We start from the raw sequence: 22,263 nt of genomic DNA on the forward strand, positions 1-22,263 counted from the left end.
TTTATTATTTTTCCCTAACTAAGGGGGTGATGAAGCAGGGTATGATTTACTTTTATAGCGAGTTTTTAAGTGGATTTTTATGATTGGCAGCCGTCACACACTAAAAGACGCTTTTCATTGCAAAAAATAGTTTTTGCGTCTCCACATTTTGAGAGCTATAATTTTTCCATATTTTGGTCCACAGAGTCATGTGAGGTCTTGTTTTTTGCAGGACGAATTGACATTTTTATTGGAACCATTTTCAGGCACGTGACATTTTTTGATCGCTTTTTATTCTGATTTTTGTGAGGCAGAATGACCAAAAACCAGCTATTTATGAATTTCTTTGGGGGTGGGGGGCGTTTATACCGTTCCACGTTTGGTAAAATTGATAAAGCAGTTTTATTCTTCGGGTCAGTACGATTACAGCGATACCTCATTTATATCTTGTTTTATGTGTTTGCGCTTTTATACGATAAAAACTATTTCATATAAAAAATAATTATTTTTGCATTGCTTTATTCTGAGGACTATAACTTTTTTATTTTTCCGCTGATGATGCTGTATGGTGGCTCGTTTTTTTTGTGGGACAAGATGACGTTTTCAGCGGTACCATGGTTATTTATATCCGTCTTTTTGATCGCGTGTTATTCCACTTTTTGTTCGGCGGTATGATAATAAAGCGTTGTTTTTTGTCTCATTTTTTTTTTTACGGTGATCACTGAAGGGGTTAACTAGTGGGACAGTTTTATAGGTCGGGTCATTACGGACGCGCCGATACTAAACATGTGTACTTTTATGGCTTCTTTTTTTTTTTTTTTTAGATAAAGAAATTTATTTATTGGAACATGTTTTTTTTCTTTATTTAGGAATTATTTTTTTTTCTATACACATGTATCCATTTTGGATCCGGGGCCTGCAGGGAGGAGACGCTCGGTACAAGGTGAGCACATCGCCTTGTACCGAGGGTCTCAGGGAAGCACGCAGGGAGCCCCCTCTCTGCGCGATGCTTCCCTATGCCACCGGAACGCTGCGATCATGTTTGATCGCAGTGTTCTGGGGGTTAATGTGCCGGGAGCGGTCCGTGACCACTCCTGGCAAATAGTGCCGGATGTCAGCTGCGATAGTCAGCTGACACCCGGCGGCGATTGGCCGCGCTCCCCCCGTGAGCGCGGCTGATCGCCTATGACGTACTATTCTGTCCATGGGAAGTAGGGCCCACCCCACATGGACGGAATACTGGTGTATCTAATGGCAGAAAGGGGTTAAAGGCTGCCCCTTTAACTTGGATGCCCAGGGCCACAGACCGGGTTGCTACCACCGTGACTACCCCCATTAACGACCGCAGGACCTAGTACCAAGTACCCCTAGGCCCTATCGGGCGCTCCACAGTCACTGTGTACATACATTACATTACTGATCCTGAGTTACATCCTGGATATTTCAGAACTTTTTACCTGTTATTATTGAATGCATGTAATATTCGTGATTGCAGCTCTGGAGTGAAGGCAGCCTGTATCTGCAGATCCTACTAGATGTTACTCACCTCATCGGTGTCATCAGGGAAGTACACTTTGTGAAATATTTGTGTAGTTTTATGCTGAATAGCCTCCACTTCAACTAAATGTGGTGGATACTTTCTGGAGCCATTCCTGGAGGAGGCAGAAATATTATATTAATAGACGGTAGATACGTTTTATGTTTTGCAATCCACAAAATACGAATCAGAAAATACATCTTTTAAAGGGATTTTCTGCCTCGTTCTTTAACTTTAGAGTGTGGAGCACTCACCTTTCCACTGTCCACTGCTCCTCCATTCTGCTGCCTGTGTTTCCCGCCGGTCTCTTCTTTTTTTCCGTTGTGGTTGGCACTTGAGAGCTGCAGCGAATCGTTGTGATTACTGACTGGCTGCAGCGGTCACATGCAAACCACGATGAAAGAGAAGAAATGCAGGGAACATGGCAGGAGGAGCGGCCAGAAATCAGAAGGTAAATAAATTCTGCTTCTTATTTTTTTACTACACTGGAACCATATGTAAATTTAAAGAAATAGGCTGAAAACGCCTTTAAGGAAACTTTCCAGTGCTTCCAGTAGATGGGAACATTCGGCGAGCTAAGTCTGGTTCCATATTTGCACGGTGGTTTCCATGGGTAGCACTTACCGAAGTGCTCTCTGCAGTCGGTGCATGCAGTCTGCTGCCAACGCATGCTGTTTCCGGGACTGTATAAACCTCTGTACATGAGGCAGTAGGATATTGCTGGGTGGAAAGAGGCCCGTGGCCAACCATAGCAGCTCCCAGCCCTTCTCCTCACTGTACCTAAAACGAAATGTTCAGCATTAAAAAGAATCTCCCTAGCGACAGCAGAAAGAATGCTATCATTTACAGGGGTTGTCCTAACTGCGTCCGCCTATCTCCATCAGTCCCGTAGACAATGAATGAAGTGGCACCAGGTATGGTCGGTCATTGCTCTGTGCACATTGGGAACTTCAGAGCAGTGACCCCCAGTTATAGCTCTGGAGGACCCGCCACATGTGTCCATTACAATTATTTCAATGAGTACACTGTAATACTACACTTCTCCTGTGGGGGCAGTGCAGGGTAATCGATAATCGAGCACTTGCTTCCAGGTTCCTCCACTGATCGCTAGTGTTTAAAGTAGTGGAAAATGCTAGCTTTTTTTAGCCCCCTTCCATCAATTTGGATTTAGGGTTAAAACTATCCAAATCCTCAGTCCCTGATGAAGTCCCGGCTGTAGACACTCACTTGATGTGGTTCTCCGTCAGCTGCTTGAGGATCTGACAATAGATCTCGTCCTTCAGAGGTTCGGCTTTTAAGGCACCTTCGAAGATCTGATCTGTCAGCTCGTTGACTGAGCGCATGCGCTTGGACGGGTAGTCGCCCATATACTTCAGCATGGGTGCAGGGGTCAAGTCAAGGAATATTGGGTTCAGTAGCGGCACAAAGTTAGGAGAACCCATGTCCTTATGCGCAGTTTGAGGATATGAGGTAATGGTTCCCATAGCAGACACAAAAGAGGGCCCAACGGCAGTCAGGTGGTCTGTCTCTATGTTATATGGGCGCTTTAGCTCCCCCCTTAAAGGACATGTCCATTGTAAGACACCCTCTTAAGTATGAGGGGCGCTAAGTTTATAGGTGAGAGCCAAACTCGCCATCTGTCTCGGATCGTCCTGAATTTTCGGAAACAGTCCGAGCAATTTTGGCGGTGACCTAAGCTGAAAAGGGATGGGGCTTACACTTATTCCTCCCCCATGTGGGAGTTTCCAGGTGGGATGATGGAGGGGCTGGAAGGTGAGACCACCCCTTTAAGATTTTTTTTTAGTCTTTTGAGTTAGGAAAGGATATCGATGAAGCACATGCAGGCTTCCTGTGAGAGCTCGTCGCTCATTAGCACCTTCCTCAGGAGCGCTTGTTTGATGGGCTCCCGGGTGTAACACCAGAGCTTGTCCTTCCCTCGGTTCTTGGTGATCATCACACGGCTCAGGGTGTGCTTTGGTGGCGGCCTGAGGACAAAGTCAGAGAAATGATTTGCTGACAGCAATGATCTGAAATTATTTCTGTGGGACTGTTCTGCTTTTCGGGTACCTGATGTCCTAGACTGGGGTATGCACCATCTATTGAGGCAGTCCAAACCTCTGCCAGGGGGCTTCCGGCTCTAAACTCTTCCAGCTCCTTTAGTGTTTTCCTACAGCCACCACTAGGGGGAGCTCAGTGCTTGGTTGTTTTTACTATGTACTGAGCTCCCCCTAGTGGTGGCTACAGGAAGACTGTTTTATTATGCACATTCAGGGGCAAGATACCGGTACACAGCCTGAACAGTGCTGGAAGCCCAATGGACCCCTTTAATATTTTTTACCCCCTTCCAGCTCTAAACACTTCCTGCTTCTTTACTTTTTTCCTACTGCCACCACTAGGGGAAGCTCAGTGCATTGTTGTTTTTACAATGGCAACTGTATATTTTGCTATGTACTGAGCTCCCCCTAGTGGTGGCTGCAGGAAGACAGTTTTATTATGCACACTCAGGCACACAACCTGAATAATGCTGGAAGCCCAATCGGCCCCACTCATTTTTAACCCCTTTTTCAGGAACTACCACTGCAGTGGATGTATTGTGACTGGCAAGGTTATGGGAGGCAGTCGGTGGGATGTACAACTCTATGGTGAGTACAGGGGGCACTATTTTGAGGATTTTTTGGGCTGACTAATGAGGGCATGGTGTCTGGAATTGTTATTGGGGCCGCTTATAAAGCCTGCAATGTTACGGAGGTATGGTTGGCGCAGAGTTCCCTGGGCGCAGTGCGACTTCCTAACCTGAAGTAATCATAGGAGAATTCCTCCAGAGTGTACGGCTTCACCTTCTCCTCCTGCTCCAGGGTGGTCATCTGCACCGTCCGCACCACATCCTGCTTCTGGTCTGGGGTCATCGTCACCAGTGTCTGGACAACAGAAAATGGCTTTAAGACCAGTGACTCTTCACATTCCCAATGTACAATATACATGTGATATATACCACCTACAGGCACCTTATCCAATCAGCCTGTAGGAGCTGCTACACTCGTTTTATGGAGGATGGTCTTTGGGGGTGCTGCATGTCAGACCCCCACTAATCTAATAGTGATGATGACCTATCCAACAGACTGATCATCGATGAAGTCCTGGAAAACACCTTTTCCACTTCAATGGAAATGAGATCTCTCTGTTTATATTGCCCCAGTCTATAGGGCAAAGCTGACAAGTGAGTTACATAAAAACAGAAAGTGTCAGCCTACTGTGCCTCCTCTAGTGGAAAAAGTACAATATTTTAAGCTTTTTTATGTGAATAGTAACAAAGAATTGTCAAAAAACCCCTTGAATGAAAAAAATATGCTTATAATACCGTATTTCATATTATGAGGGCGCATTTTCTATAAGTCTATTGTCATATGGCCTTAATGGACTCCTAAGGGGACCGCAATGGGCACGTAACATATTCCAACAGTGGCCAACAGTAAAAAAAAAAGTGACTATAAATTTATTTTTTTCTATTGTTTTAATATGTTTGTGCAGAAAATAAGTAGCATCCTTTTATTAAACTACCCTGGAAGAAATGAGCATCAATCAAGGAACCCCAGATAAATTGAAGACTTTGGTAAGAACCTACCACAATCTCCGAGGGTGGTTTAGTGACGCTTGGCATGACATACACAATCTCCGTTGGAAAGTCTCCTTTGTGCTTTGTCCTCTCATTATAGCCATGGGCCCAACCAGCATTCATGATGGACTCCCCGGTGTCCTGGTCCAGGATGATCAGGTCTCCCTTCTGAAAACTAAGGAATCCGGAATCTTCTCCAGCTATAAATTCAAAAAATAAACCAGAAATATATCAGATTGTATAGGCAGATGAATTCAGTGACTGAGTCCCGAATATTATTTGTTTTTTTTCGTGTATCAATTACAATGTGTTCATTAAACAAACCCTTATTAGGGAGCTTGAAAATGATAATGGGCACCTTCGCCTTGGTCTTTTTATTAATCCTGTTGAATTCCCTAGTTGCCTATCCCCTTATGCTAAATGCTGGAAATGCATTTTGCAATCAATATAAACCCTATATAATCAGCGCCATTCCCTGCTGGCATCAGACTTCTGCCAAAAGAAGTTGAAAGGTGCATCAGGTTGCCCTGGTGCCCAGCAGCTACATGTAAGTTAGACTCTGACGAAGATAGTCCAGGGCTGTGTAGCACCATAGACTATATGAATTAGCAGAATGCACGCGCAACATGCCGCTCCATTCAACGCCTTCAGTAAAAACTGTTATGATCTGGTAATTCAGTACCACAATGGACATAGAAGTCAGAGCACATACAGTGACCTGACAATAACCCAAAAACATAGAATGAGCTCTGAGACGTGGGAACTCTGCTGACCGCAATCCCTAATCCTCTCCAACCACACTAAAGGCAGCCGTGGATTGCGCCTAACGCTCCCTATGCAACTCGGCACAGCCTGAGAAACTAGCTAGCCTGAAGATAGAAAATAAGCCTACCTTGCCTCAGAGAAATACCCCAAAGGAAAAGGCAGCCCCCACATATAATGACTGTGAGTAAAGATGAAAAGACAAACGTAGAGATGAAATAGATTTAGCAAAGTGAGGCCCGACTTTCTGAACAGAGCGAGGATAGGAAAGGTAACTTTGCGGTCAACACAAAACCCTACAAACAACCACGCAAAGGGGGCAAAAAGACCCTCCGTACCGAACTAACGGCACGGAGGTACACCCTCTGCGTCCCAGAGCTTCCAGCAAGCAAGAAAAAACAAATAAGCAAGCTGGACAGAAAAAAACAGCAAACAAAAAGCAAAAGCGGAACTTAGCTATGCAGAGTAGCAGGCCACAGGAACGATCCAGGAGGAAACAAGTCCAATACTAGAACATTGACTGGAGGCCAGGATCAAAGCACTAGGTGGAGTTAAATAGAGCAGCACCTAACGACTTCACCACATCACCTGAGGAAGGAAACCCAGAGGCCGCAGTACCACTCTCCTCCACCAACGGAAGCTCACAGAGAGAATCAGCCGAAGTACCACTTGTGACCACAGGAGGGAGCTCTGCCACAGAATTCACAACAGTACCCCACCCTTGAGGAGGGGTCACCGAACCCTCACCAGAGCCCCCAGGATGACCAGGATGAGCCATATGAAAGGCACGAACAAGATCGGGAGCATGGACATCAGAGGCAAAGACCCAGGAATTATCTTCCTGAGCATAACCCTTCCACTTAACCAGATACTGGAGTTTCCGTCTTGAAACACGAGAATCCAAAATCTTCTCCACAATATACTCCAACTCCCCCTCCACCAAAACCGGGGCAGGAGGATCAACAGATGGAACCATAGGTGCCACGTATCTCCGCAACAATGACCTATGGAATACGTTATGAATGGAAAAAGAATCTGGAAGGGTCAGACGAAAAGACACAGGATTAAGAACCTCAGAAATCCTATACGGACCAATGAAACGAGGTTTAAACTTAGGAGAGGAAACCTTCATAGGAATATGACGAGAAGATAACCAAACCAAATCCCCAACACGAAGTCGGGGACCCACACAGCGTCTGCGATTAGCGAAACGTTGAGCCTTCTCCTGGGACAAGGTCAAATTGTCCACTACATGAGTCCAAATCTGCTGCAACCTGTCCACCACAGTATCCACACCAGGACAGTCCGAAGACTCAACCTGCCCTGAAGAGAAACGAGGATGGAACCCAGAGTTGCAGAAAAACGGCGAAACCAAGGTAGCCGAGCTGGCCCGATTATTAAGGGCGAACTCAGCCAAAGGCAAAAAGGACACCCAGTCATCCTGATCAGCAGAAACAAAGCATCTCAGATATGTTTCCAAGGTCTGATTGGTTCGTTCGGTCTGGCCATTAGTCTGAGGATGGAAAGCCGAGGAAAAAGACAAGTCAATGCCCATCCTAGCACAAAAGGCTCGCCAAAACCTCGAAACAAACTGGGAACCTCTGTCAGAAACGATACCAACGGTATCAAATGGACCATCTTAGAGAAGCGATCACAAACCACCCAAATGACTGACATTTTTTGAGAGACGGGAAGATCAGAAATAAAATCCATAGAGATATGTGTCCAAGGCCTCTTCGGGACCGGCAAGGGCAAAAGCAACCCACTGGCACGAGAACAGCAGGGCTTAGCCCGAGCACAAATCCCATAGGACTGCACAAAAGAACGCACATCCCGCGACAGAGATGGCCACCAAAAGGATCTAGCCACTAACTCTCTGGTACCAAAGATTCCAGGATGACCAGCCAACACCGAACAATGAACCTCAGAGATAACTTTATTCGTCCACCTATCAGGGACAAACAGTTTCTCCGCTGGGCAACGATCAGGTTTATTAGCCTGAAATTTTTGCAGCACCCGCCGCAAATCAGGGGAGATGGCAGACACAATTACTCCCTCTTTGAGAATACCCGCCGGCTCAGATAAACCCGGAGAGTCGGGCACAAAACTCCTAGACAGAGCATCCGCCTTCACATTTTTAGAGCCCGGAAGGTACGAAATCACAAAATCAAAACGGGCAAAAAACAGCGACCAACGAGCCTGTCTAGGATTCAACCGCTTGGCAGACTCGAGATAAGACAAGTTCTTATGATCAGTCAAGACCACCACGCGATGCTTAGCTCCTTCAAGCCAATGACGCCACTCCTCGAATGCCCACTTCATGGCCAGCAACTCTCGATTGCCAACATCATAATTTCGCTCAGCAGGCGAAAACTTCCTGGAAAAGAAGGTGCATGGTTTCATCACCGAGCAATCAGAACTTCTCTACGACAAAACAGCCCCTGCTCCAATCTCAGAAGCATCACCCTCGACCTGGAATGGAAGCGAAACATCTGGTTGACACAACACAGGGGCAGAAGAAAAACGACGCTTCGACTCCTGAAAAGCTTCCACAGCAGCAGAAGACCAATTGACCACATCAGCACCCTTCTTGGTCAAATCGGTCAATGGTTTAGCAATACTAGAAAAATTGCAGATGAAGCGACGATAAAAATTAGCAAAGCCCAGGAACTTTTGCAGACTTTTCAGAGATGTCGGCTGAGTCCAATCATGGATGGCTTGGACCTTAACAGGGTCCATCTCGATAGTAGAAGGGGAAAAGATGAACCCCAAAAATGAAACCTTCTGAACACCAAAGAGACACTTAGATCCCTTCACAAACAAAGAATTAGCACGCAGGACCTGAAACACCGTTCTGACCTGCTTCACATGAGACTCCCAATCATCCGAGAAGATCAGAATGTCATCCAAGTAAACAATCAAGAATTTATCCAGGTACTCTCGGAAGATGTCATGCATAAAGGACTGAAACACTGATGGAGCATTGGCAAGTCCGAATGGCATTACTAGATACTCAAAATGGCCCTCGGGCGTATTAAATGCAGTTTTCCATTCATCGCCTCGCTTAATGCGCACAAGATTATACGCACCACGAAGATCTATCTTGGTGAACCAACTAGCCCCCTTAATCCGAGCAAACAAATCAGATAGCAACGGCAAGGGGTACTGAAATTTAACCGTGATCTTATTTAGAAGGCGGTAATCTATACAAGGTCTCAGCGAACCATCCTTCTTGGCCAGAAAAAAGAACCCTGCTCCTAATGGCGACGATGACGGGCGAATATGCCCCTTCTCCAAGGACTCCTTCACGTAACTCCGCATAGCGGCGTGCTCAGGCATAGATAAATTAAACAGTCGACCCTTTGGGAATTTACTACCAGGAATCAAATCGATAGCACAATCACAATCCCTATGCGGAGGTAGGTCATTGGACTTGGGCTCATCAAATACATCCCGGTAATCAGACAAGAACCCTGGAACCTCAGAAGGGGTGGATGACGAAATAGACAGAAATGGGAGATCACCATGTACCCCCTGACAACCCCAGCTGGACACAGACATGGATTTCCAATCTAATACTGGATTATGGACTTGTAGCCATGGCAACCCCAACACGACCACATCATGCAGATTATGCAACACCAGAAAGCGAATAACCTCCTGATGTGCAGGAGCCATGCACATGGTCAGCTGGGTCCAGTACTGAGGCTTATTCTTGGCCAAAGGCGTAGCATCAATTCCTCTCAATGGAATAGGACACTGCAAGGGCTCCAAGAAAAACCCACAACGCCTAGCATACTCCAAGTCCATCAAATTCAGGGCAGCGCCTGAATCCACAAATGCCATGACAGAATAAGATGACAAAGAGCAGATCAAGGTAACGGACAAAATAAATTTTGACTGTACCGTACCAATGGTGGCAGACCTAGCGAACCGCTTAGTGCGCTTAGGACAATCAGAGATAGCATGAGTGGAATCACCACAGTAGAAACACAGCCCATTCTGACGTCTGTGTTCTTGCCGTTCAACTCTGGTCAAAGTCCTATCGCACTGCACAGGCTCAGGTTTAAGCTCAGAAAATACCGCCAAATGATGCACAGATTTACGCTCACGCAAGCGTCGACCGATTTGAATGGCCAAAGACATAGACTCATTCAGACCAGCAGGCATAGGAAATCCCACCATGACATCCTTAAGGGCTTCAGAGAGAACTTTTCTGAAAATAGCTGCGAACGCACCCTCATTCCATTGAGTGAGTACGGACCACTTTCTAAATTTCTGACAATATACCTCTATCTCATCCTGACCCTGACACAGAGTCAGTAAATTTTTCTCTGCCTGATCCACTGAATTAGGTTCATCGTACAGCAATCCGAGCGCCAGGAAAAACGCATCAATATTACATAATGCAGGATCTCCTGGCGCAAGAGAAAATGCCCAGTCCTGAGGGTCGCCACGTAAAAAAGAAATAATGATCCTAACTTGTTGAACTGGGTCACCAGAGGAGCGAGGTTTCAAAGCCAGAAATAGTTTACAATTATTTTTGAAACTAAGAAACTTAGTTCTATCTCCAAAAAAACAAATCAGGAATAGGTATTCTAGGTTCTAACATAGATTTCTGATCAATAGTGTCTTGAATCTTTTGTACTCTTGCCGTGAGCTGATTCACACATGAAGACAGACCTTTAATGTCCATCGCTACACCTGTGTCCTGAACCACCCAAATGTCTAGGGGAAAAAAAAGGCAAAACACAGTGCAGAGAAAAAAAAATGGTCTCAGAACTTCTTTTTTCCCTCTATTGAGAATCATTAGTACTTTGGGCCTCCAGTACTGTTATGATCTGGTAATTCAGTACCACAATGGACATAGAAGTCAGAGCACATACAGTGACCTGACAATAACCCAAAAACATAGAATGAGCTCTGAGACGTGGGAACTCTGCTGACCGCAATCCCTAATCCTCTCCAACCACACTAGAGGCAGCCGTGGATTGCGCCTAACGCTCCCTATGCAACTCGGCACAGCCTGAGAAACTAGCTAGCCTGAAGATAGAAAATAAGCCTACCTTGCCTCAGAGAAATACCCCAAAGGAAAAGGCAGCCCCCACATATAATGACTGTGAGTAAAGATGAAAAGACAAACGTAGAGATGAAATAGATTTAGCAAAGTGAGGCCCGACTTTCTGAACAGAGCGAGGATAGGAAAGGTAACTTTGCGGTCAACACAAAACCCTACAAACAACCACGCAAAGGGGGCAAAAAGACCCTCCGTACCGAACTAACGGCACGGAGGTACACCCTCTGCGTCCCAGAGCTTCCAGCAAGCAAGAAAAAACAAATAAGCAAGCTGGACAGAAAAAAACAGCAAACAAAAAGCAAAAGCGGAACTTAGCTATGTAGAGCAGCAGGCCACAGGAACGATCCAGGAGGAAACAAGTCCAATACTAGAACATTGACTGGAGGCCAGGATCAAAGCACTAGGTGGAGTTAAATAGAGCAGCACCTAACGACTTCACCACATCACCTGAGGAAGGAAACCCAGAAGCCGCAGTACCACTCTCCTCCACCAACGGAAGCTCACAGAGAGAATCAGCCGAAGTACCACTTGTGACCACAGGAGGGAGCTCTGCCACAGAATTCACAACAAAAAACCCAGAGGAGAACAAATGACACTAGTTCCCGATTCTGGCAGTCGGATGCACCACTGATCTCACACTTGCTTAGACTGGAATGCCTCTCATCATTGTTTTAGACGTCAAGAGCTTACAATGATTTTTTTCCAACATCAGTCTGGGGTATAGCGTCACTTTAAGTTGCTACCTTGAATAACACAAATCTGCTGCATTACATTGATGGAGGAAGCATTCATACAGAACCCGCCTTACCAGGGTTTGGATTGTCCTGAAGAGCCACCACATACTTGGATCGTTTTCTCAGCCCTTCAAGGAAGGTCACCACAAGATCTCGGATATCTTCGGCATTGTTAGAGGTGAAGGTGTACTCATCACTTTTAATAGTGGCCAAGGTGAAGCTCTGGCCCTGCAGCTTTCCTCCCCTATAGGAGAGCAATAAAAGGGGGTAATCGGAGAACATATTCAGATGCAGCTTCATCTTGTCATTGAAAACGCATGTGTTTAATTTACAGTGTTTTAGTAACGTTAAAATGCTGTCTGGCTGCCATAGTGAAAGTGTGGCTACTGGGAGAAAATTAACTTTATTCCTCTTGGCAGCTGCCGGCTTTCAGTCGTGGGGCTGGTGTAGGGAGTGGTTATAGTCATCACTAATAGCATTGTGAGTGAAGACCATAAACACATCCCACACTTTGAGTGTCATTTCGCTTTGCAACACAATTGTCCAGAGTCAGATGTCAATCAAAGTGTTGGGGCGTGTTTATAGCTGCCACTCACAATGCCGTGAGTGATGACTGTGACCACTCCCTGCACCGCCCCCATGACTAAAAGCCGGCGGCTTCTGGGAGGATAGAAGTTCATTTTCTCCCGATAGCTGCACTTTCAGTAAGGACAGCATTAGGACGCTATGAGTCTGCAGATTGATCATACATCTGCAGGTCAATAGTGTTTAAGGACATGACAGGTTTCCTTTAATATAGTGGAGTAAGGACTCTCTATCTGAAGGGGTCACAGTGTATAGAGGTGGAGAGGCTGAGTACAGGGATGTATAGTTTTCCATTATTTGATTTAGACCTTTCATTTAAAAAGCAGTTTATTTGCTCCCAGGATTCATTAAAAAAAACCTACACTCAAAAATAAAAAATACACTCAAAGATAAAGCCTGTGAGTCTTGCATACTCCACTCTTCCATAGAGAAAGCCTGTGAGTCCTATTTCCCCATCTCACTCAGAGATGGCCTGTCTGTCCTGTAGTGGTGGACAAACCCCCTAAATGCGGAGGCAGTCTATATTTCTTCAGTATCCATTGATTTCTACGGGGATAATAATATTTTAACAATAATATTTTTGTATTCACCTGCTGCTGGACACGGCTGTGATCTCAGGGAAGGACAACTCAAGAAGAACCTGCTCTTGCTCATCTACAAAGTAGACCCCAGTCCAGTTAACAGCCACAATCACGTCATTCTTTGGAAGGCTGGGTCCTAAAAAATAGCAAGATAATACATAATATGTAGCAGGGCCACCAAATCATCACCTTCATGTACATGTAATTCAAGTAGTTACATCCCTAGAATGTCTAGACGGGATACAATTGTAACAAAGCCTCAGCTGTCAGCAGTATTAGGCTATATCTGAGGATAAACAGTAAAGCGTAAAGCTTTTTGAATCTATTGATAACAGTTTAAGAGCAAAGATCGTGAAAATGGTGAAGAACAGAAACACAAAACGTTGATATAAAATATTAAAGTTCCTGCAGCCACCACTAGGGGGAGCTCCCTGCATACTGAGTGATTAGTGAGTTCAGAGTATACATTGTATGCAGTAAGCTCCCCCTAGTGGTGGCTGCAGTAACATTAATATTTAAAATTATGGTGGAGATTTACTTAGACTGGTGTTAAAGCATGGAGGAGTGTGATGATCCAGATCTCCCAAGAGGTGTACACTACCCCTGAATAAATTTGGTGCAACTTTGACTGTCTGTGCATCAGAATAAAAAAATCTGTCAAGGAATGAATTAAGGGCTTTATACCAATTTTGTGGCAAAAATGTTCACGCCCCCTTCTGATAAACTTTGGTAGCAACATGTGTAAAATGTGTACCCAAAAATGATGCATGTCATGAAAGTGGTGTAAAGCCCTTCATAAAATTGCACCATTTTTTGATTCAAAAAACTATATAGTGCTGAACAGTGTATGCTCGGGGTAACATGAATCATATCTGGTTACTTACCGGAAAACTTAAAGGCCTCATAGAATCTAGAAAACAGTAAAGGCCACTTAAACCGAGCAAAATCCACCACGTTCTCCTTCACCTTCTGTGCGTCAGATCTCCTCTGGGTGTAAATACCCTACAAGGGGAGAAAGCCATTTACTGTCATCACTTTATAAGATGCGAATAGCCCTTTTTAAGACATCACTGTTGACTGTGGATTCCTAGGGGGCGGGAGGTTGGAGATTTATATTTGCATATATTTACATATTTCAGCTGGGGCTGGCTCACCTTTTTGTGTGCTGCAATTATGTACTGGGCCCACTTCTCCACGTTTTTGGACGGCGTGATCTCTCGGTCCGGGATGTAAGACGGTATAAGGTTTAATAGTCTTTCCATTATCAGCTCTGAACCGTAGTCCACATAGTACTGCTCAGACGCCAGCTCCGCCAGATCTTCCTCCTAACAGCGGGACAGGAATCCATTAAGAAAAGGAATCACATGATCCTACGTGGATAGTGTCAGATCCAATGTGGGTATCACAGCATAATCCAAGGATGACAATACTAATCAGGATGCTTGGTCTATCCCTCCTCTACCTGGATGCTACTACCCCCATCTTCCTGGGGCAGGACCCTGGTCCAGCGGCCACCAGATGGGAGCAAAATTGCTGAAATCCTTAACATCCTGCATTTTTAAAGAAAACGTTGGATCTCGACAAACTCCGTAACATAGGACTGGCAGTGTTATCATAGGACCATGTCACAGAGACACTTAACAATTCAATCGTTAATGTAAGGTCTGTACTCACCTTGTCACATCGGTATTCACCAAATTTCACCCCCCTCACAATCTGCTGGTAAATAAGATTGGTTGCCACATTGTCTTCCGTAGGATTGTGCCATGGGGTGAAAATTTCCTTCCTGAAGAACAACCTCCAGGGTGCGTTCCTCTCCTGTGCCCCCTGCTCCTTGGCGTATTGCTCGCATTGAGATACGGCGTCCATCACGTGGTCGTTCCCGCTGCCCAGCGAGGACACCTGGAGGACACGGAAGAAAATAAACATGAGGCCCCTTCTACAATCATGGACAAAAATTTTGACTTTGAGACAAATATTAATTTTTCCAAAGTCTACTGCTTCATTTTTTCTAATGGCAATTTGCATATACTCCTGAATGTCAGAGTGATCAGCTTAACAGCAATTACTGTACTTGCAAAGTCAATATTTGCCCAGAAAATGAACTTTAACCCCCAAAACACATTTCAACATCATTGCAGTCCTGCCTTAAAAGGAGCAGCTAACATCGTTTTAGTGATTGCTCCATTAACACAGGTGTGGGTGTTGATGAGGACAGGGCTGGCGATCAATCAGTCATGATTAAGTAAGAATGACATTACTGGACACTTTAAAAGGAGGCTGGTGCTTGGTATCATTGTTTCTCTTCAGTTAACCATGGTTATCTCTAAAGAAACACGTGCAGCCATCATTGCACTGCACAAAAATGGCCTAACAGGGAAGAGTATCGCAGCTACAAAGATTGCACATCAGTCAACAATCTATCGCATCATCAAGAACTTCAAGGAGAGAGCTTCAATTGTTGTCAAAATGGCCCCAGGGCGCCCAAGAAAGACCAGCAAGCGCCAGGACCGTATCTTAAAACTGTTTCAGCTGCGGGATCGGACTACCAGCAGTGCCGAGCTTGCTCAGGAATGGCAGCAGGCTGGTGTGAGTGCTTCTGCACGCACTGTGAGGCGGAGACTCTGAGCAAGGCCTGTTTTCAAGGAGGGCAGCAAAGAAGCCACTTCTCTCCAGAAAAAACATCAGGGACCGACTGATATTCTGCAAAAAGTACAGGGAGTGCACTGCTGAGGACTGGGGCAAAGTCATTTTCTCTGATGAATCCCCTTTTCGATTGTTTGGGACATCTGGAAAACAGCTTATTCGGAGAAGAAGAGGTGAGCGCTCCCACCAGTCTTGTCTCATGCCAACTGTAAAGTATCCTGAAACCATTCATGTGTGGGGTTGCTTCTCAGCCAAGGGAATCGGCTCACTCACAGTCTTGCCTAAAAACACAGCCATGAATAAAGAATGGTACCAGAATGTCCTCCAAGAGCAACTTCTCCCAACCATCCAAGAGCAGTTTGGCGCCCAACAATGCCTTTTCCAGCATGATGGAGCACCTTGCCATAAAGCAAAGGGGATAACTAAATGGCTCATGGAACAATACATAAGAGATTTTGGGTCCATGGCCTGGAAACTCCCCAGATCTTAATCCCATTGAGAACTTGTGGTCAATCATCAAGAGACGGGTGGACAAACAAAAACCAACAAATTCTGGCAAAATGCAAGCATTGATTATGCAAGAATGGACTGCTATCAGTCAGGATTTGGTCCAGAAGTTGATTGAGAGCATGCCAGGGAGAATTGCAGAGGTCTTGAAGAAGAAGGGTCAACACTGCAAATATTGACTTGCTGCATTAACTCATTCTAACTGTCAATATAACCTATTGGTACTCATAATATGATTGCAATTATATTTCTGTATGTGATATAAACATCAGACAAACACTAATAAAAACCAGAGGCCAGCAGATCATGTAAAAATATAATTTTGGTGTCATTCTCAAAAATTTTGGCCATGACTGTAGTACTGAACGTGTTGTATGTAAATCATAGGATTTAGGTAAAAGAGTGTAAAATATGCAAAAGTAAGAATAGAATAAGGCAAAGTTGGTCCCGATCCCCGCTCTGCGGGGACCCGACACTGTATGGTGGTGTATTTAGCAGGTGTGGATCCCGAGTACCTTATCAAACAGGGCTATGTACAAGGAGAACCCGAATCGGTCCTTCAGGTTGACTTTGTCGGCCAGCGAGTTGCAGAGTTCCTTGGCTGTGGTGGCCGAGTCCGTGAGGAGGGTCTTAGTCGTTCCATCCATGAACGTCACAGGGAGCATGATCGGCTTTTTGGATTTGGTGGCCTGGTGAGAAGAACAGGAAAGATCACGGATAAGGCAGGAAGTTCCCATACCGTATCAATCATGTCATTGGGGGCTATTCACACATCCTTTTTTTGTTTTTTTTGAGAGGGGGGAGGGAAACTCATTACAGGACGTATTCCGGCCCATTTTTGCAGATTCGCCATTTACATCTATGGAGGTGGGGAAAAAAAAAAGGATAGCGCCTGAAAAGCCGAGCTGTGGTCTTTGTTCTTCAGGGATGAAAAATCAAACCCTTTTGCATAAATGGCACCTGAAGGGGTGAAATTTTTAACCCGTAAAAGTCCAGTGACATATGTATAAATGGGTGCATGGAGTGGACTCAGGGCCTAAACCCCCTCCATACCTGGTGGGTACCAGCTGGGATATGCAGCCTTCCGCTATCAGCAGCAATCAGAGCGGACTCCAATTGCTGCTGTTTTAACCAGTCAACCATTTGTGACCGTGTTAATTAAGTAATCATGGGGAACTGATGAGTAGCGATCACAGTTGGGGGTCTACTCTACTGGAGGCTGCCATTGCCGCCATCTTTGTACTCCCATGCAGGACTTTGTATAATTCATTTTGCTACATGTTGTGTAGTGAATATTATCAAACGACTAAGGTGGGACTAAAAAAAATAAATTAAAAAAGTTTAAAAAATATTTAAAAATGAAAAAATCTATAAAAGTTTGAAGCACCTCACTTTTCCCAATTCAAAAATGAAGACTTTGAAAAAAAGAAAGAAAAAGACAAGGATATTTGGTATCTTTGTGTCCAACATCCAATTATTTCTGTGAAAACCCACCTGAAGCTCCAGCCAGCTGGGGGGCTGCGTCCTGGTGCCGTTGGCAAAGGTCCTTCTCAATCGCTCTTCACAATACGGAGCGTATCCTGGGGGTCCCCCATTAATAAAGTTTCTAAGGTACTGAAAAAAAAAAACAACATGGAAGTCATAAACAAATTTATCTTTGCGATTTCGCCCCAAAATTTAGTGCAATTTACGATTTTTTTAACCTATTCATAAGGTTTGACACCATTTTTTTATTCCCTAAACCAAATGTGAAAAAAATGACGAAAAACAGGGTTTCAGTTCACGACTTATTTCTGATAAGACGAAGGACAAATATATTTATGTCATGATTCACGCAAAATTTCTACTCTAGGTAAAACTGAGAAGTGAAAATGAAAAAGTCGTAAGGTGCGCAGAAAAATAAAATTGCAATATTGTGAGACACATTGATCTCCAGTTCTTACTGAACAATAAAAAATATATTACTATGCTTAAAAAGTTGCGCTGGCGTAACCTGCGCCAAAAATTACATTTAAGGTGTGACGTCTTAGAATTATGGAGAGGTGGAGCTTTGATAAATGTTTGCCAGAGAAGAAATCTTTTATAAAGAGCGTGTCTCTGTCTGGAGGACCCGACCTGAGGATATTGTGTAATACTTCATTTCCCCTGCGGGAGTGCTGTAGAGAAATATGTACTATAAGATTTCCCATGGATTGCGGCTGATCGTTGGTCCTCTTAGCAAGACAGACAGTTTATCAGCAAGGGACCCTTCCAAGAAGTAAAAACCATCTAAATCAAAGACCCCCTCACTATGGCATTACGCAGAAGTCGATGGCGAATATAATGGAATTTCTTGCACCCTGACCTTGACAAACTTCTCAGAGGGAGCGAAGCATCCCACACACAGAGACATGAGAATCCAGCCACGGGCATGGCTGCTTTTGGAGGGGTTCTGGGTAAGCTGCTTGGAGATTTGGCAATAGATTTCATCCCTGCAGGGTCAGAAAAAAAAAAGAAAAATTAAAGGTCATCTAATGTAAGGATCAAAACCATCATAACAAGTTAAATCTGGACTTTAATAATAAGCCTAGGTCATTTATATCAGTTGTGTGGAGGTCCAACTCTTGGACACCCATCAATCAGCTCTTTGTAGCTCCCTCGGGGGCGGGATGCACACAGTGTATGAAGCCAGAACAGCACAGCGCCTTACACTGTGTAGTGGTCATTCTCAGGTACTGCGCTCAGATTAGATTCACTTTAAAAGCTATTAAAAGCTGTTTGTTTCCCTGCCAAATGAGTTAACTAAGGGTCCATCAGTGAGCTCCTTGTGACAGGACATTTTGTAACTCTTTTATATATAACTGTGCTCCTCTCAGCTTGATTTATAACCATGGGCCATAGTTGGGTTGAACTTTGATCCGATCATAAATCTGTTGAGTAAAAGATTGACATACTCTTCATCGGAACGAGCTCACTGATTGTTTCTCAGTTAACTCATTCTGCAGCCAGCAATGGACAGAGCAACGCAAAGTCTATAGGGGCAAACGGTGCAACATTTTTAATGAAACCCAAGTGCAAAAATTAGTTCTAGACCCGTTTTATTAATAATAATAATCATAATAATAATTAAAAAAATCTGTCTCAGAGGTGTCCCTATCCTTTAAGACATGATCAAGGGGTGGGATATAAAGTGAGTGATTTGGGGTTAATATTTTTTGTGTGTGATGAGTGAGGATGAATCATCGCTTTAAAGTTCGTTTGTTTCCATGGACGGTAATAAAAAGGAATCTAAGTAAAAATAACATGTCAGTAAGCTGCATGTAAAGGCTTCCGTGTCCATCATTTATTAATGTCGCTGTGCTGACAGCGATACTGTAATCACACAGGTGGTAGGTGCGCACAACAGCTGCTACAGGTGCCAACGCCAATCTATTATTAATTGTTAGGGATAATGTAAATTAATGATCCCTTTATGAGGGGGGCGCTGTGAACCCGTCACCTCTGCAGATAGGGGCTCATGAAAAGAAAAAAAAAAGTTGAATTGTGTTTTGTCCTCTAATCACATCCAGAGCTGCAAAGCATTAAAATCTGAGAGCATGGGGTAGGCAGTTGGGATCTAACCGGCAGACAATTTTTTTTTATTTTTCTGCAGCTTTAGATGTGATTGGAGTAGAAAAAAACTAGAGTCTGACCGTAGCGCCGGCCTCAGGATGCCATTCCCGATGATGAAGTGGAGTTTCTCCAGGTTCGAGGTGGGCCGATCTTCCAGCATGCTGTTACCCTGCAGCGTGGATTCCCCGTCGTGAAGTCTTTTCGTGACCTGTCCAATATCAATGAAAAGGAGTGATGAAAAGGAATGGGGCGCCTATCCTACGAGAGCTCCCGTATAATGTTACCACTGCCTGTTATGGATTCATTCAGACAAGCGAAAACAGTATATTTGCTCCATGTGCTCCGTGGACGGCGCTGCGGAGAGCCCATGGACCCATTATAGACATGTATTGTACCTCCTCCGTTAACTTGGACTTTTTCTTCAGGGTCAGTGACACCAGCTTGTGGCGGACGCTGTTCTTCTTCAGGCCGTCGATTTGACCACTCTACAAGGAGGGAAAGAGATATGAAGAAGTAATGTTGGCATACCCCCTATAAAGGTGCGGGATTTAAAGGGGTACTGTCATCGCTGTAGGAAGTTATGGAGACATACCCAGTTCTCGAAAGGAAAATACTCATTTAAAAGTTTCCTATCAACCACATGACTTCTAGTTTTGGTAGTCGCTATAGCATGCGCTGCCTCTGCATCCTGCACAGGAATGTATTAGGACACTCCCACAGACCGAAAGCAGCAAAATAAGTTATAGGTAGCAAAGTGATAAAAAAGGAGACCTCGGGGAGGCGCTGTTTAAAGGAGATAAAAAAACAATAGTGGCACATCTGTCTAAAAAAATAGTCAAAATTAAAAATATATATATATTCATTCTGGAACAATCCCATATAATACCCCTTATCATTACAGGGGTATTCCCATCTCCACGATCCTATCCCAATATGTAGTAGGTGTAGCTATAATAATATTTATTATTATACATTTATATAGCGCCATTTATTCCATGGCGCTTTACATGTGAATTATTATTATAATATAGACAAGAACATTAAACATAATATTAAGAAATAGCTCCAATAGTAATGTAGCATAGTTCTTCTGATAAGCTATGTCGCTTACCCCATGTGCAGGGCATTGCAGTATGTTAGGTATCCATGGTTACCACCACTAGCAACTAACTAATTAACTGTCACTACATGAGTAGTTGTAACCATGGATGTGTAAGCTACTGCAATGCCCTGCACATGGGGTAAGCAATATAGTGAATCAGAAGAACTATACTACATTTCTAATTGGAGATATTTGCTAATATTGTTATTATGACACCTACTTCATATTGTGATATTGGAAATGGGAATACTCTTTAATTACGTAAATACTCTTACATTTTGGGCAACCATGTCTTACCTCCCCCTCCCCCTGCAGAGCCTGCAGCTCCCTCTTATAGGTTTTTTTCCCCAGGGTTTCGTAGATCTTTGTCATAACCGGGATCTTCTCGCTCCCGTCGCTCATGGCCGTGTGATATTTTGGTTCCGGAAGGTCACCCATGAATCGGAGAATAGTAATCCACACAGCGAGAGCGGCCTGAGAAATGAAGTCACAAATATTAATTTTTATATATGTCTTTTTAAATGTACATTGATACAAAAGCCTTAAAAGTATTTTATTACAAGGGATCAAGGGACTCGTCCAGGAGGTCTAGAAAAATATGTAAAACAAAGAAAACTAATTTGTTGCATAATAAAAATATAGAAAAATATATTAAAAATATATAATAAGAAAAATAAAAATATAAAGCACTGACCTTCCATTTTAATAATAATAATATAATAATAATAATAATAATAATAAAGAATATCGGGTATTTTAAAGATATAAAACTACTATTTAACCCACTAGCTAAACATTGTAGTAAAAAAAACAAAAACAAAACAGAATTGCCATATTCCCATCATCTCATCTTTCCTAAAAATGTACAAAGACTGCACCAATAAAAACTGCAGCAAAAAAAAAACCCCAAGATGTAGGCTTTCCTTCGACCAGAAGGTTTGCAACGTTTCACCCAACTGTCTCCTTTTCATCTCACTTTTTCCTAATCTCTTGTATTAAATTACCCCTTAACCCTTTTATTCCATTTTTTCGCGCTTTCGTTTTTTCCTCTCCTCCTTTTTCCAAGAGCCATGACCTTTTTGTTTTTCTGTCCCCATTAGTCGTACGTTTGTTTTTTGTTTTTTTTGTTGTTGTACTTTTTGCATGCTACTATTCACTTTATCATAAGATGTAACGAAAAGCAGGAACAAAAAAAAATCCAAATCTAATAAAATTGTGAAAAAATAAAAATAATCCTGCTATTTTCGGGTTCTGTTTTTGCGGCGTTCATCATGTGGCCAACGTGATTGTTCAGGTCAGTTTGGTTGTGGTGGTGCAAAACTAATAAGGGTTTTTATATTTTAGCGGTCAAAAACAAATACTGAACTATGTCTTTATATTTGGAGACCCGTAACTTTTTTGTGTGTGCAGAACTAATGTTTTTATTGATACAATTTTGGTGTAAATATGACATTTTTGATCATTTCAAATTTCTTTTTTTTTTTTAGGAAAATGTAGCGACTGGAAAAATCCGTTTCCCATTTTCCCCACTTAAAATCTTTTCGTACAT

At 43.6% G+C, this 22,263-nt stretch overlaps 1 protein-coding gene across 1 annotated transcript in view; it reads right to left on the minus strand.

The window, feature by feature from the left end:
- Window positions 1-22,263, minus strand: part of MYO7A (myosin VIIA) — a 315,688-nt gene that overhangs the window by 35,448 nt on the left and 257,977 nt on the right. Inside the window, exons 26-42 of the mRNA XM_069759369.1 lie at window positions 21,012-21,188; window positions 20,008-20,097; window positions 19,693-19,820; window positions 18,366-18,492; window positions 17,516-17,635; window positions 16,537-16,710; window positions 14,543-14,770; window positions 14,023-14,193; window positions 13,753-13,870; window positions 12,878-13,004; window positions 11,777-11,946; window positions 5,139-5,329; window positions 4,310-4,434; window positions 3,344-3,501; window positions 2,744-2,897; window positions 2,141-2,296; window positions 1,526-1,631 (exon numbers count right to left, since the gene is read on the minus strand). Coding sequence (XP_069615470.1) covers window positions 1,526-1,631; window positions 2,141-2,296; window positions 2,744-2,897; window positions 3,344-3,501; window positions 4,310-4,434; window positions 5,139-5,329; window positions 11,777-11,946; window positions 12,878-13,004; window positions 13,753-13,870; window positions 14,023-14,193; window positions 14,543-14,770; window positions 16,537-16,710; window positions 17,516-17,635; window positions 18,366-18,492; window positions 19,693-19,820; window positions 20,008-20,097; window positions 21,012-21,188 — 2,520 coding nt within the window. The remainder of the gene's footprint in view (window positions 1-1,525; window positions 1,632-2,140; window positions 2,297-2,743; window positions 2,898-3,343; window positions 3,502-4,309; window positions 4,435-5,138; window positions 5,330-11,776; window positions 11,947-12,877; window positions 13,005-13,752; window positions 13,871-14,022; window positions 14,194-14,542; window positions 14,771-16,536; window positions 16,711-17,515; window positions 17,636-18,365; window positions 18,493-19,692; window positions 19,821-20,007; window positions 20,098-21,011; window positions 21,189-22,263) is intronic.

Source organism: Ranitomeya imitator, chromosome 3, assembly GCF_032444005.1.
Source record: "Ranitomeya imitator isolate aRanImi1 chromosome 3, aRanImi1.pri, whole genome shotgun sequence".
Classification (NCBI taxonomy): domain Eukaryota; kingdom Metazoa; phylum Chordata; class Amphibia; order Anura; family Dendrobatidae; genus Ranitomeya; species Ranitomeya imitator.